The sequence below is a fragment of the Pan paniscus genome, chromosome 1 (assembly GCF_029289425.2).
Source record: "Pan paniscus chromosome 1, NHGRI_mPanPan1-v2.0_pri, whole genome shotgun sequence".
Classification (NCBI taxonomy): domain Eukaryota; kingdom Metazoa; phylum Chordata; class Mammalia; order Primates; family Hominidae; genus Pan; species Pan paniscus.
Window position 1 is genome coordinate 18,034,121 of NC_073249.2, and position 13,783 is coordinate 18,047,903.

The 13,783-nt window shown below is 48.6% G+C and overlaps 1 protein-coding gene across 4 annotated transcripts in view; it reads right to left on the reverse strand.

Moving 5' to 3' along the window:
- The window catches only part of TRIM67 (tripartite motif containing 67), a 60,818-nt gene extending 50,191 nt beyond the window's left edge, over nucleotides 1-10,627 (reverse strand). For all 4 annotated transcript variants that reach the window (XM_055102862.3, XM_055102804.2, XM_034948903.4 and 1 more), the window contains exon 1: nucleotides 9,577-10,627. In XM_055102862.3, the coding sequence (XP_054958837.1) occupies nucleotides 9,577-10,620 (1,044 nt within the window). In that variant the 5' untranslated portion in view covers nucleotides 10,621-10,627. The remainder of the gene's footprint in view (nucleotides 1-9,576) is intronic.
- Nucleotides 10,628-13,783: the final 3,156 nt, after the last annotated feature.

Below are 13,783 nucleotides of genomic sequence, written 5' to 3' on the forward strand. Positions count from 1 at the left end.
GTCCCCATATTTATAGCCCAAACTGCTGCAAAAGCTTCTAATTACACATCCTGCCTCCACTCTTGTCCCCCTACTATCCATTTTCCAAACCTCTGTCAGACAGCTCTTTTAGAAAAGAAACATCACACCCCAGCTTAAATCCTTCTGATGGTTACCCATAGCACTTACTATTAAATTCAACCTGTTCTGCATGGCCCGCCAGGCCCTGTACCCTTCTGCCTCTCTGCCTAGCTCTCTGCTTCTGCCCCTTATTCATCTGTTTCATTATGCCCCAAGCACACTGGCCCATTTCTGTCGTTTAAACACACCAGGCGTCACCTGCCCCTGGTTCTTGGCCCTTGTCTTCTCTGTGAAATGTGCTGCCTTCAGAATCCTGCAAGGCTGGTTCTTTCCCATCCAGTCTTCAAGTCTTAGCTTGAATACATCCTCCTCAGTGATTGTTTTTCAACTTTTCTGCCAAAGAGGTCTGCCTAAGTACTATTGGTATTTTAAAATACAGACAAGGTCTCGTTATGTTACCCTGGCTGGTTTTGAACTCCTGGCCTCAAGTAATCCACCTGCCTCAGCCTCCCAAATTGTTAGGATTATAGGCATGGGACACTGTGTCTGGCCCTGCCTAAGTATTTTTTATCACATTGTTTTTATTTCCATCTTGGTATTTATCACTATCCAGCTTATTTATTTGTTCATTTACTTGTCAATTTTCTTCCTCTTATGACTAGATTTATGTTCTTTGAGGAAAGAAAATTCCATCGGTGGCCTCAGTGTTTAGAACTGTGTCTGATATGATATATAGGCATTCAAGATGTCCTCATTGACTGAATGAGTAATTAGGTGAATTGAAGGAGAAATAATCATTAGCAGCATCAGCTCAGAAAAAGGATGTAATGGTCAAGAGACAGCATCAGTATTTACGTTATAGTAAGTGTTAGAGATGACTTTTAGTTGTGGGTACACAGCTCAGCTGATAGGTAAAGCCAACCATAAGGCAACAAATAATTTATCGAGTGAGAGAAAGTCTCATCTCTTCATTTTAGGAGGCTTGTTGTTTCTGAGTATTCATAGTTCACTGGTTTCCTGGTTTTATAGATATCATCCAGAATCAAACTATGAGGATTGGGAGATTGAGTAAATACAAGTATGTGTCTAAATTTCCTAACACAACCTTGACCTAATTTTTTACAACTATGCACCGTCTGGACAGATTTTTTTAGATGTCATGTGACTAAGGCCCAGCCTCTCCTTCTGGAGTGAGTGCTGGCAGGTGTCCACATCCTGTCTGATACGTCTGTCACTGAGGCCTCATCCACACTCCTGGTTCCCAGAACCCAGCTCACCTTGCCCTGTCCTTGTGAATCCTTTCACACCCTCTCTCTCTTCTACACCACATCTCCTTTCTGTAGCCACTGTAGCCATATGTAAAATAGAGAGGGAACGCTAGTGATCTCTCTCACATCCCTTCTGGCCCCCAAACTCTTGCCTTATTCGCCCCAAACAGGACACTGAAGCTCCCCCATCCCATCCCCACCTTCAATTCCCTTTTCCTGCTGCCCCATTCCAGTTGAATGAGAGGTTGTGCTCCATCTCTGTTCCCCCCACTTTTAAAAATAGCTGTCAGCTAATGCTTTATTTCTTCTATGCATAACTACTCCTCAGCTGATGCCATAGGCATCTGTTTTTGTTCAAATATACATATAGCATTCTGTTGCATTTTTACAGTTATTCAAAATGTACAGTGAGGAGCAATAAAGGGGGCCGTTTTTGTTGGTTTGTTGGTTTGTTTGTTTTTAGAGTTGGGGTCTTGCTCTGTTGCCCAGGCTAGAGTGCAGTGCTGCAATCATAGCACACCACAGCCTGGACTCAAGCATTCCCTCTGCTTCAGCCTCTTGAGTAGCTGGGACTACAGGCACGTGTCACCATGCTTGGCTAATGCTTTTATTTTTTATAGAGAAGCAGTCTCTCTCTGTTGGCTAGCCTAGTCTCAAACTCTTGGCCTCAAGCAATTCGCCCGCCTCTGCCTTCCAAAGTGCTGGGATCACAGGCATCAACCACCATGCCCAGACTTGTTTTTTTGCAAAATCATTTCACAACTTGCTGTACAAGTTTAGCAAGCCCCTTCTTCTCAAGTTTCCTCATCTGCAAAATGAGGAGGTTGCGACTCATAATCTCTGTTAGAAAACAGCAGACCCTAGAAAATAAACATTTTGAAACCCTCAGTTTCCCATCAAGAACTTCACAAAATGAAATTCCAAACTGGGAGGAAGGAATTTGCTAAAGCCCCCTCCCAATGTCTGTCTGGATTCTCTGCTATTCCTGAGGTTCCCTGGTTATGATTGTCATAACCTCCACCACTACCTGGGCAGCACCCCCACCGAAAATGGCTAAAGAGTGGATAAAGCATTCTCTTTGCTGATTTAGAGAACAACTAAGACCCAAACTAATATGAAACCCAAGGTACAAACAGCTAAGTAGGTTTATTTTAAATCCCAGGAAAGCAGCAGAAAGCATTTCTCCAGAATTTCTTTCTCCTCAGGCCCCTCTGCTCTAACTCAAGAAGACTCATACAGATTTGCAGACACTTCCCACCCCTTAGAGATTCCTGCCCATCTCTGGGCCAGGTGGTCTTTGAGCACCATATGGTTTCCCAGTACCCAGAGTTTGTGTAACCTAAAGATCCTGACTGGTGCCCAGGGTAACTAAATAAGACACTAGTTCAAAGCTCTCAGGCCCCCTAGAGGAGACATATCCACTTCTCAGATGACTTGCAGTGAAAGTCATGGGCCTAGCACCCTGGAGCTCTAAAAGCAGTCACATTAGGGCATTTCAAAGTTTAATGTACATGCAAATCACCTAGAATCTTGCTAAAACACAAATCATGAGTCAGCAGAACTGTTTGAGATTAAAAATTCTGCATTTTCAGTGAGCTCCCAGGTTGATGCTGATGCTGCAGGGTGGAGGCCCACACTTAGATTGCGACCAACAAGGCTGCAATCTAAAGGAGGGCAAATTATTTTCTATGAAGGGCCAGATAGTAAATACTTTCAGTTTTACAGACCACATCATCTCTGTTGCAACCACTCAACTCTTCCAAAAGCAAACATGGCCAAAAGCAACCATTGGCAATAGTAAATAAATGAGTGTGGCCGTGTTTCAATAAAATTTTATTTACAAAAACAGGGAGTGGGCCACAGTTTGCTGACCGTTTCCCTGGTCTGTTTCAGGAATTAAGAGATTCCTCCCATCTAGAACACTCTATATTGTTGACTTCTACATGTAAGCTCCATCACCATGAATGTCTACTGGCATAAAAGCCCTTCCATTGCAGGCTAAAAATATAACAATACCTTAACGACACAGTGACCACCACAGCAAACATTATGAAATATATTCATGAATAGTGACAGGAGGATTGTTCATTCACAGCCTTTGAGGTTGTCTTCAACTTTTAATTTCTTATATTTCTCTATATAAATAGTCTTCAAAGAGAAGATAAAGCAACTCAAATTTCTGGATTCTTGCCTTCTTTTCTCAAACCCATTTTTTGTTTCCTAGATGTGTGTGACAAGGAAAGCATATTAAAAAGAAAAAAAGACTGGGCGCGGTGGCTCACATCTGTAATCCCAGCACTTTGGGAGGCAGAGGTGGGCGGATCACCTGAGGTTGGGAGTTTGAGACCAGCTTGATCAACATGGGGAAACCCCATCTCTACTAAAAATAAAAAATTAGCTGGGCATGGTGGTACATGCCTGTAATCCCAGCTACTCAGGAGGCTGAAGCAGGAGAATCTCTTGAACCCAGGAGGCGGAGGTTGCAGTGAGCCGAGATTGCACCACTGCACTCCAGCCTGGGCAACAAGAGTGAAACTCCATCTCAAAAAAAAAAAAAAAAGAGAGAAAGAAAAAAACATTTTAAAGGTGTAACATAAAGGTCCCTGAATTACCAACCTACTTGGAATTAAATCTAAGCATAGGGTAGGGTTACAGCAAAGGTGGCTTGAAGACAGTGGTGATGTTGGCACAGAGATGGTGTGAAGTGCTGCAGCCTCTAGTTAGGGGAGTCAGCTCATCTCCCCAGGGCTCTGAGCAGATTTGCCATTGGTTCTTAGCCAGTCTGGGGCAGATAGGAGAGAAGCCAGCCTAGGCACTTCTTTTCCCAGAACTTTAGAGTTGGTAAAAGATTCAACTTCTCAAAAATTTAGGCTTCGGGGCGGGTGTGGTGTCACATGCCTGTAATCCCAGCACTTTGGGAGGCCGAGGCAGGTGGATCACCTGGGGTCAGGAGATTGAGAGCAGCCTGACCAACATGGAGAAACCCTGTCTCTACTAAAAATACAAAAATTGGCCAGGCGTGGTGGTGCATGCCTGTAATTTCAGCTACTCGGAGGCTGAGGCAGGAGAATCACTTGAACCCAGGAGGCAGAGGTTGCAGTGAACTGACATGGTGCACCACTGAACTCCAGTCTGGGCAACAAGAGCAGAAACGTTGTCTCAAAAAAAAAGAAAAAAAAAGAAAAAAGAAAAGAATTGAAGGCTGGTGCAGTGGCTCACACCTGTAATCCCAACAGTTTGGGAGGCCAAGGCGGACAGATCACTTGAGGTCTGGGGTTCAAGACCAGCCTGGCCAACATAGCAAAACCCTGTCTCTACTAAAAATTCAAAAAACTAGCTGGGTGTGGTGGCACATGCCTGTAATCCCAGCTACTCGGGAGGCTGAGGCAGAATCACTTGAACCCCGGAGGCGGAGGTTGCAGTGAGCTGAGTAGCGCCATTGCACTCCACCCTGGGTAATAGAGCAAGACTCTATCTCAACAAATAAAAATAAAACAAAAATATCTAGGGCTTCCACTCAGAATGAGAATGAGCATATTTCCATGCCACATGCTCTGAGAGCCCTGGCGGACTCTTCTCAGTTTGGACTCCAAACACTCTGCTTAAAGTTGGCAGCAAGTGTACAATCATCAGCCATAGAGTTGTAGACTTCAGGCCCCCTGGAAAGTTTTTACGAAACATTTCTCCCTACCTAACTCTTTTTGCCCATCCAACCCCACCCAAAAATGCCTTAGGTGGGCCCCCAAGGCCTTGTCTTTTCACGGACCTTAAAATCCAAGAGGTCATAGTGAGCAATATCTGTACATGTTAAATCAATTGTTGAGGGAAGATCCCTAACTACTAGTTAAAAATATGAAAATCTAGATACACGTCATCTTCTTTTTAAAAATAGTTCTAACAATAATGTAATGAAAATAGCAAACAATAATTACTAGAAAGAAGACAATCCACCTTACCATTTCTCCCTGTGGTCTTTATCCACGTGAATTTTTAATTGTTTACATAATTTTGTTATTAAAAAAGAACGTAGGTGTCATCTTTATGAAAGGTAATTTGGAAACAGTAATTAAATATCTTAAAATCAGGTATCTTTGACATAGCGATTCCATATCTAGAAATGTAACCTGAGGAGATAAATAAAAGTGTAGGCATAGACTTAACGAGCAAAATGTTTGTAACAGCAAAAGACAGAAAACAACCCAAAATTCAGTATTAAGGTGTTAACGAAATAAAATATAAATGCCTATGAAGAAATGGCAGGCAGCCGTCAGAAATGATATACGTTGGTCAGGTGCAGTCGCTCACGCCTACAGGCGTGATCCCAGGCTTTGGGAGGCCAAGGTAGGAGGATTGCCTGAGGCCAGGAGTTCAACTGAGACCAGCCTGGCCAACAGAGCAAGACCTCATTTCTACAAAAAATTTTAAAATTAGCCAGACATGGTGGTGGGGTGTGCCTGTAGTCCCGGCTACTTGGGAGGCTGAGGTGGGAGGATCGTTTGAGCCCAGGAAGTTGAGCCTACAGTGAGCTGTGATGGCAGTACTGCACTCCAGTCTGGGCAACAGAGAGAGACCCTGTCTCAAAATATTAAAAAAAAAAAAGAATAACAAATATTAAAACATTTTTACCTGTGATCACAGTGCAACTATGACTCCATGTTCTTTGTCACGTATGTATTATCCCTTTTAATAGAAGAGGTGTTTCCTCTGAGCCTTTAAAGCCTAACATACCCTTTTTACAAAATAAGGTAAGACAGCAGGCTGAGAAGCCACCTGCCCTTTGGCAGAGCCTTAAGACGTGGGAGTTGGCTGGGTGCAGTGGCCCACACCTGTAACTCTAGCACTTTGGGAAGCCAAGGCAGGAAGATCACTTAAGGCCAGGAGTTGGAGACAAGCCTGGGCAATGTAGTAAGACCCTATCTCTTAAAAAAAAAAAAAAGACATTCGAGTGATCAAAATTCCTGTCTTTTCTGAGCTTTCCAGGCCACACCCTCTCCCTTGCTTTTGTGAGGTGCTGACTCAGTGGGAATAGTACTCCTGGAGTATCAGTGAGATTTTCTTTTAAGGCTCTTCGATTTACCATGGCTCTCAAAGAACTCCAGAAGAAGAGCTTATCTATAAAGAAAAAAGAATTATTCTCTAACCTCAACTTAGGAATCAACTCCTACCCAGTTTAATTCAGAGCTGGCCATCTGCACCCAGCAGGTCAGAGTTCTCCCTGAGTGAGGAGTTATAGATGTTGACATTCTGTGGCATGTCACACTAGGAAAGAGCTATGGTACACAGTAACCCTTTCCTCCAGCTTCAGGAAAAACAGATTTTCATAATCAAGGAGCAAAAAACCAAAAGCTCTCCTGTACAGTTACCCTTCCCTATCCCATCTTCACATCAGAAGCTCTTTGAAACAGTTAATCCTCTCCCAAGAAATTCATACAGAAATGTGTTTAGCCAAGACCTAAAGTTTTTTACACTGCTTTTAAAAGGTAATAATCTTATTTTAAAATAGATTTCAGTGTCACATATATGTCTCTTTACTTAAGAATCACTAATCAGAAGGCAAGCTGCAGTAACGCCAGAGAAAAATTAAAGCAAGGCTTTGATGACGGCTTCTTTAATCACAGGAATGTTAGAGAAATGTTGCTGTCCCAATTCTAGTTCTGGTGATGCAATGAGGCTTTGTCAAGGTTCTGAGATTTTTAGATAACAACAACAACAACAACAAAATCCAGAGACTTCATGTTTTACTGAAAAACTTAAATTGCCAACAGTGGGAGTCTTAATGGAGTGTTCTAGTTTGTCTTTCAAAAGTAGCCACCCTCACAGCATACATGCTGGTCTAGATGCCCAGCCACAAAGCAAGACCAACAGTGTTTGACCAAGGCTCTCCCATTGATCATTTCTTTTGATTGCCAGCCCCCAGGTGAAATGCTCATAATAAGCACTCAGTAGTTTCCCTTTCTGTAGAAATCAACAGCACCTGCTGAAGAAGAACAGCAGCACTTCTATTCATTCTTGAAAACAGGTGTTCACAAAAGTAACTTGTAGTGTTCCTTCTGGATTTAGGAGGATGTCACAAAATTGAGATCCTGCATAGTCATATTCCCACAGTTTACACTGCCCACTGTAGGGGGCAAATATCACATGTGCTTCCCAAATTTCCTCATAACTTTGCATTGTTGGCTGAGGATAGAAATTTTATAAAACTGCTGTTGACACCAAGCCAGGGATGACCAATGATTTTTCCTGTATAACCTTAGTTCTTTAAACCATAGCTCATTATCTAACTCACTTTTCCATGTAAGACACTTAATTTCTCTTACAATTGCAAATTCTCATCTCAACTCTCTTTGGTTTCCACTCTTCACTAATTCTGAACATCTGAGTGGCAACACTCAGAATTAGTTTTGTCTCTCTAAGCTGTGAAGATTTAGCAGTTTGTGAAATCTGAATGTGAGATTTGGAATCTGTACTTCTTGTCTTGGTAATTGGTCACAGCCCTTTTTACAAATAATTTATTGGTAAAATGATGTTTATTCACTTAAAAGATGAAATAAGCAAGATAGCTACAATTACTGTGAAGCAATATGCAACAAAATATCATATGAATGATAACTAACTCAAGGCAACAATTCTGATTCAGCTCAAAGCTATTTTAGGACTCAGCATAAACACTACCAAAAGTTGCCAGCTCATGTTTTCTCCAGCTAACGAAGTCAGTGAGGCCAAATAAGCACTCTTTGCTACTGCCCTGTAGCTTTCTGCAAATTCACTGGTTTTAGGTATTAGGACTATACAATAAGCAGCAACATTTAATGTTATTTATCAATTATATTTAAGGTGCTTTGCTAGAGGCTAAACATACAGTATTATACTTAATCCTTACCACAATTGTCTTAAGTTTGGTATTTTTTTCCAATGGGTTTTAAATTGTGCCTAGACTCATACAGCTAGTAAATTGCAAGTCCTAAGATTTGGATACAGTTCTGTGTAACTATAGAGCAGGATTTCTCTCCAGAGCACTGTTGACATTTGGGGCTGGATAATTGTTTTGGGGAGTTTTCCTGTGCACTGTAGAATGTTTATCAGCTTCCCTGGCCTCTATCCACTAGATTCCAGTGGCACCTTCTAGGTGTGATAACTAAAAATGTCCCCAGACATTGCCAAATGTTGGGGAGGGGTTGGGGTAAGGGGTGAAAATTGGACACAGTTGAGAACTACTGCTCTAGAACTAGGGATTTGACTGCATATTTATCTTTTTTTCCTATGTATTATGCAAATTCTCCTCTTAAAGGTGGATTCCTAAAGTGTTTCACGTTTGTTTTTTCTAATTTGTTATTCTAAAATGTTAAATTATAATAATATATGCTCATTATAGCAGATAATACTATAGAGTAACTATATATGAACTACAAATCTATATAGGAATGGTTAGTCTCTTAGTCTCTTCCTGTCATCTGTGCTCACCTTTTTGCTTATTTCCAGTTGGATAGCCTTGGCCAATTACTTTATTTTCCTCCTCAATTCAAATATATATTTCTGGCTGGGCTGTGTGGAGACCTCTTGCCTCTGCAGTGAGAGTTTACTGGTAAGACTACAAGGAATAATTGGTGTCTGAAGTTCCAGAGGCGGTTAGGGGTCCTTCCCACAAGATTCTAACTCTGCCAGGCCTAGTTCATTGACCTCTGGGGAAGTGAGTCCAATTGCTCATCTTTGGCCTTTGGATGGGAAATTTAGGTGAATGTTAGAAAAACCAACTCTAGTCTTGACTTGGGGTCTGATCAAGGACCTAACCAGATTTTGATGGCTCCTCTCTTTCTCGCAGTATCAGATACAAGGACACATTGCCAGCCATAAGTTGCTGAGGGTGGCAGAGGGGAAAAGGAGATCCTGCATGCCTTAACTCAAAAGGGACCATCAAGGTAACTTATTAGTCAGACGTTGGGAGTAAAAGAGCCCTGTGTCTGCGTTTTGGGTGCCCTGTGCCTACATAAATCCTAAAACCTCGGGTGGGTGGGGACCTAATAAGTCATCTTTCCATACCCTTCCCATCTCCAGCATCCAGTCCAAAGTACTGGGAGTCCCTTACGTGTTTGTCAAATGACTATCTGATGGAATGAATGGCTAATGAGTGAGGTAATTCCTGCTTGACCCTCTGACCGACTTTCTGTCAGCTCTCCAAGGGAGAGGCCAAAAGCCTTTCTCCTCGTACCCTCTTCCCTGGCACCTGCACTCCCGCGTCCCGCGGGCTCACCTTGTGCTGCTTCCACATGGCCCCCAGCGGCTTCACCTCGTGCTTGGCGTGCCGGCCCTCCTCCAGGCACAGATAACACACCGGGGTTCGACAGCTCACGCAGTACATGCTGTAGTTCTCCATTTCATGCTCGGGACACGTGGGGAACTTGCGGGCCGTGCTGCCCCCAGTCGCCCCGGCCCCCGCGCCTCCCGGGCTCTTGCAGCCGCCGCCTCCGCTGGGGGCGCCCTGGGCGGCGCCAGTGGGCCCGGAGGCTGCCTCGGCGGGCGCCGGCGGCGGCGGCGGCGGCTGCACCAGGCGATGCTTGGCGAAGGGTCCCCGGGATGGATGGCACTTGAGCTGGCAGGCAGAGCAGTAGAGGACGTCGCACTGCTCGCAGAGCGTGGCTGCTGGCTCTGGCGGGGTGCGGTCGCACAGCTGGCAGATGGCCACCGCCGCGGCTGCAGACGTCCCCGGCACGGCCCCGCGGCCCTGCTGATACCGCTGCACGATGGCCTCGAGCAGCCGGTTGCGCTGGAAGCCGCGCAGGCCGCGGTGGTCCAGGGAGGCGCTGCGGTGGCACTGCGGGCACGTGATGGAGCTCGAAGACGAGGACAGCGAGGAGCAGGCGGCACCCCGAGCCGCCGCAGCCGAGGAGCCGGGTGGTGCGGGCACCATGGGCAGCACGCGAACCCCGTTGGGGGACTTGAGGCTCGGGGTGTAGGACCCGTAGCCGCTGTCTGTCTCGCTGTACAAGCTGAGCTTGTCCGCGTGGTCTCCGCCACCTCCCGCACCGCCGCCGATGCCGCCAGCTGCACTCCCGCCTGCACCGCTGCAGGCCGGGCCAGCCGCAGCGTCGTGCTCCAGAGAGGCAGCGGCGGCGGCGCCCGCCTGCAGCCCCGATCCCCGGGAAAGCAGGAGCGGCTGGGGCAGGTGCTGCTCACCGTCCGGGGTCTGCACCGCGATGGTGCGAGCGCAAGGCAGGCAGACATTGTGGGAACAGGGCAGGATGATAGGCTCCCGAAACAGAGAGCCGCACACGGGACACTTCAGCTCTTCCTCCATCGCGGCGCCGGCTGCCCGCTCTGCTCTGCGCTGGGGATGAATGGCCGGAGCTCGGGAGACTGGCGGAGGAGGACCAGCGCGGTGCGCCCCGGTGAGACGGCGGGCGGGGGCATCACACGGGCATGCCCACTTCACAGCCGAGGGGCACGCCCCTCTCTCTGTCCTGTAGCCACCGCCCTAAGATGATTGAGGGGCAAGAGAAGGGAGGGGGTCCTCACCTCCTGCCCGCGAGGCTCCCGCACCAGCGGCTTCAACCTGCGGCCAGAGTCCGGAGCCGGTCGGCTGCCCTCGCGGTGGCCTGCGAGGAGCTTTAGGTGATGAATCAGCACCAGCGCCGCCGCCGGCTGCAGCGCGCGCCTCCTCTCCACCCCAGGACCAGCGGCCGGGCTGCTGTGCGCTCGCTGCTTCAGCCCCTGGCTCCGGTGGGCGGCTACCCCGAGGCCCCCCTTCTGCCCCCGCCCAGCTCCTTATCGGGGTGATAGCGAGGTGAGACAGGTAGGTGCGAAGGCCGCTCAGCCGTGGGGCTGGGATCAGCACCACGAGGCGGCGGACAGCGCCCGGGAGCCGAAGGTGGGGCTCCAGCTGCCTGCTCACCGACCCCTGGGCCGCCACCCGCCGGGTCGCTGGGGCCGCGGCCACCTCGGCGGGACCCGACCGGCCCGGAGACAGCCGCTCACCCTCCTCCTCGGCGGCTGTGGACGCCGGCTGACTGCGCCCTGGGGCTTCCTCCCTGCGGCCGGGATTGACCCGCTTCCCTGGTTCCCAGCTGCTGCTCCTGCGGCGCCTCTGACCTTGGCCGCGCGACGCTGCAGCCGGCGGGCGGAGGGCGAGCGCCCGGCTGGCTCGGGAATCCCCTCCCCGCCTCCCTCCCGCCGCTGCCGCTGCCTCCCAGCGCGGCGCGCCGAGGAGTTGTAATTTCCAGAGCAGAGAGTAATGGGGAGGAGGGGGGAGGCGGCTTCAGCTTAGCGAATAAGGGCTCGCCTCTTGCTGCTAGGGAATCAAGGGGCAATTTTAAGGGTTTTGCAGGGAGGATCATTGTTAATAACAATCCATTATTTGGATGGAGATTGTATCTTGAATCAGTACAACGCCCTGCCCCGCCCCGCCCCTGCCATCGTCTCCCTGGGCCACTCCAGTTCCACACCCCACCCCCAACCCACCGCCATAGAAGGGTGAAAACGGGATCCTAAAAAGCCAGTCGTTTAGAATGGATAGGCAACATGGCCTGACAGTCGCTTCCTAAAACTATGATAAAGCAAAAAAATCCAAGTCCCAAAATGTCGGGCAGCCTGAAGTCCAAGGGTGAGGTTTTATTTATGAATTGAACCACAAGCCATTTTGTCTCTTCGTTTCAACCAAGGGTGCTCATCCGCGCTCCAGGTCAACTGTGTGCACGGACTGAGCGAGGACACGCGGTGCCGCTCACAAAATGGGGTTTCCTGAGAAAGGCGAGAGCGCGCCCGGGTAGACCCCTGGGAACCCAGCGCCCCCAGACCCAGCCCTACCCCGCTGCGGATGTGGCGGTGTGCGGCGGACGGGAAGGCGGCAAGCGGGAAGGCGGCAAGCGGGGAGGCGGCAAGCGGGGACGTTCCTTTTATGAATGGGAAAATCTCCACATTCTCCAACGCCAGCCACGAGCTGCGGGAACAGCCTCCCACCCGCGGCCCCGGCTGTTTGGTCTGCTCGGCTGTTCTTCCCCGCTGCTGCCGAGGGAAGGCTGGGTGGGGGAGGCAGAGGTGGGTGGGGACGAGCAGAAGAAAGTGCTGGCAGCGCAGCCGGCTCTGCCTACAGAAGTTTCACGCTGGCATGAAACAGATACAAATTAGGAAATCGTTTATTTAACAACGATATGAATATTGAAGTCATGCCTTCCTCCGTCCCAGGTTCTCCCGTGCTCCAAACAAAGACTAAAGACTGGAGTCGTAGCGCCAGGCGCGGGCCCAGGCTTCTGCTAGTCCCCGGGTGAGGAGGCGCAGGCTGGCGGGGTCAGGCAGGGGGAAGCTGCAGCCTGCGCCCAGGGCTTGGGGCTCTGTGCCTAGGGGACAGGAACCCCTGCAGGGGGACCCTTGGGGAGGCGCTTGGCGACGCGCTCCTGGCCGCAGCACGAAGGCCCAGAGCCTTGGAAGTCAGGACGCCCCGGGACCACTGGCCCCACTCAGCAGCTCGCTTGGGCTTTCCCTCGCTCGGATCCTGAAATGCCAAATGAATATTGTCATAATACTCATGTCTGGGAACTAAACGAGCTAGTTGCAAATACAGACAGCGTTTCCTACTTTCTGTTTTTGTTGTGGGGGCGGCGGTTGGAGTCTCTCTGGGTCGCCCAGGCTGGAGTGCAGTGGCGTGATCATAGCTCACTACAGCCTCGAACTCCTGGACTCAAGCAATCCTCCTACCTCAGCCTCCCAAGTAGCTGGGACTACAGGCCTGTGCCACCACGCCAAGCTCTGTTTTAAAATCCTATGAACCTTTAGTCCGGCTTTGCAGCTTGCTTCCAGTTTGTGTCAAAGTTGAAGAGCAGGCCAAGCTAAGGCCAGATAGAGCATCGCACAGCATTAAGAGACCTGACTCTACTTCCCCTCAGCTAGGGGGCTTGGAACAATTATTTAAGCAGGCATCAGTAGCCACAGATGGGAGATGGTAACAACCTTGTCCTCATCTGCCTTGTGTAGATAAAGCCACAATGAGCTGGATCCTGCCTGCAACTCTCAGATAAGCCTTCCAGAAATGTGCTATGGAATCTACAGGGTCATGTCAGAAACTCAGTGTATGGGTAGGTCTGTAATTGAATGCACTTAAAGATGAATTTCTGTGACCCTAGCAAGTGCCATCATTTACGCCGGCTCAGCCCAGCCTCCTGGTGACCACAAGGGAAGTCATAACCTCTTATGGTTCTACTGTGAACAGGTCTGCCCCAAACCAGTAGCCATATGGCTGAAATCCAGTCTCCTTTGTCATTTTCGGACCAAAACAAACTGCTTGGGGGTAGGGGTGGCCTCCTGGAGGGGTGTGTAACTCCTTTCCTGTACAGAAGGACTTACAGTTCAAGCACTCCTCCACTCAGACTGAGTGTAGTTTTGTTTTCCACGGGGAGGAGGTGATCTAGTACATCAGAATTCTACACCTATGCATTTCTCATGCACTCTTGTCACCTAAATAACAAAGA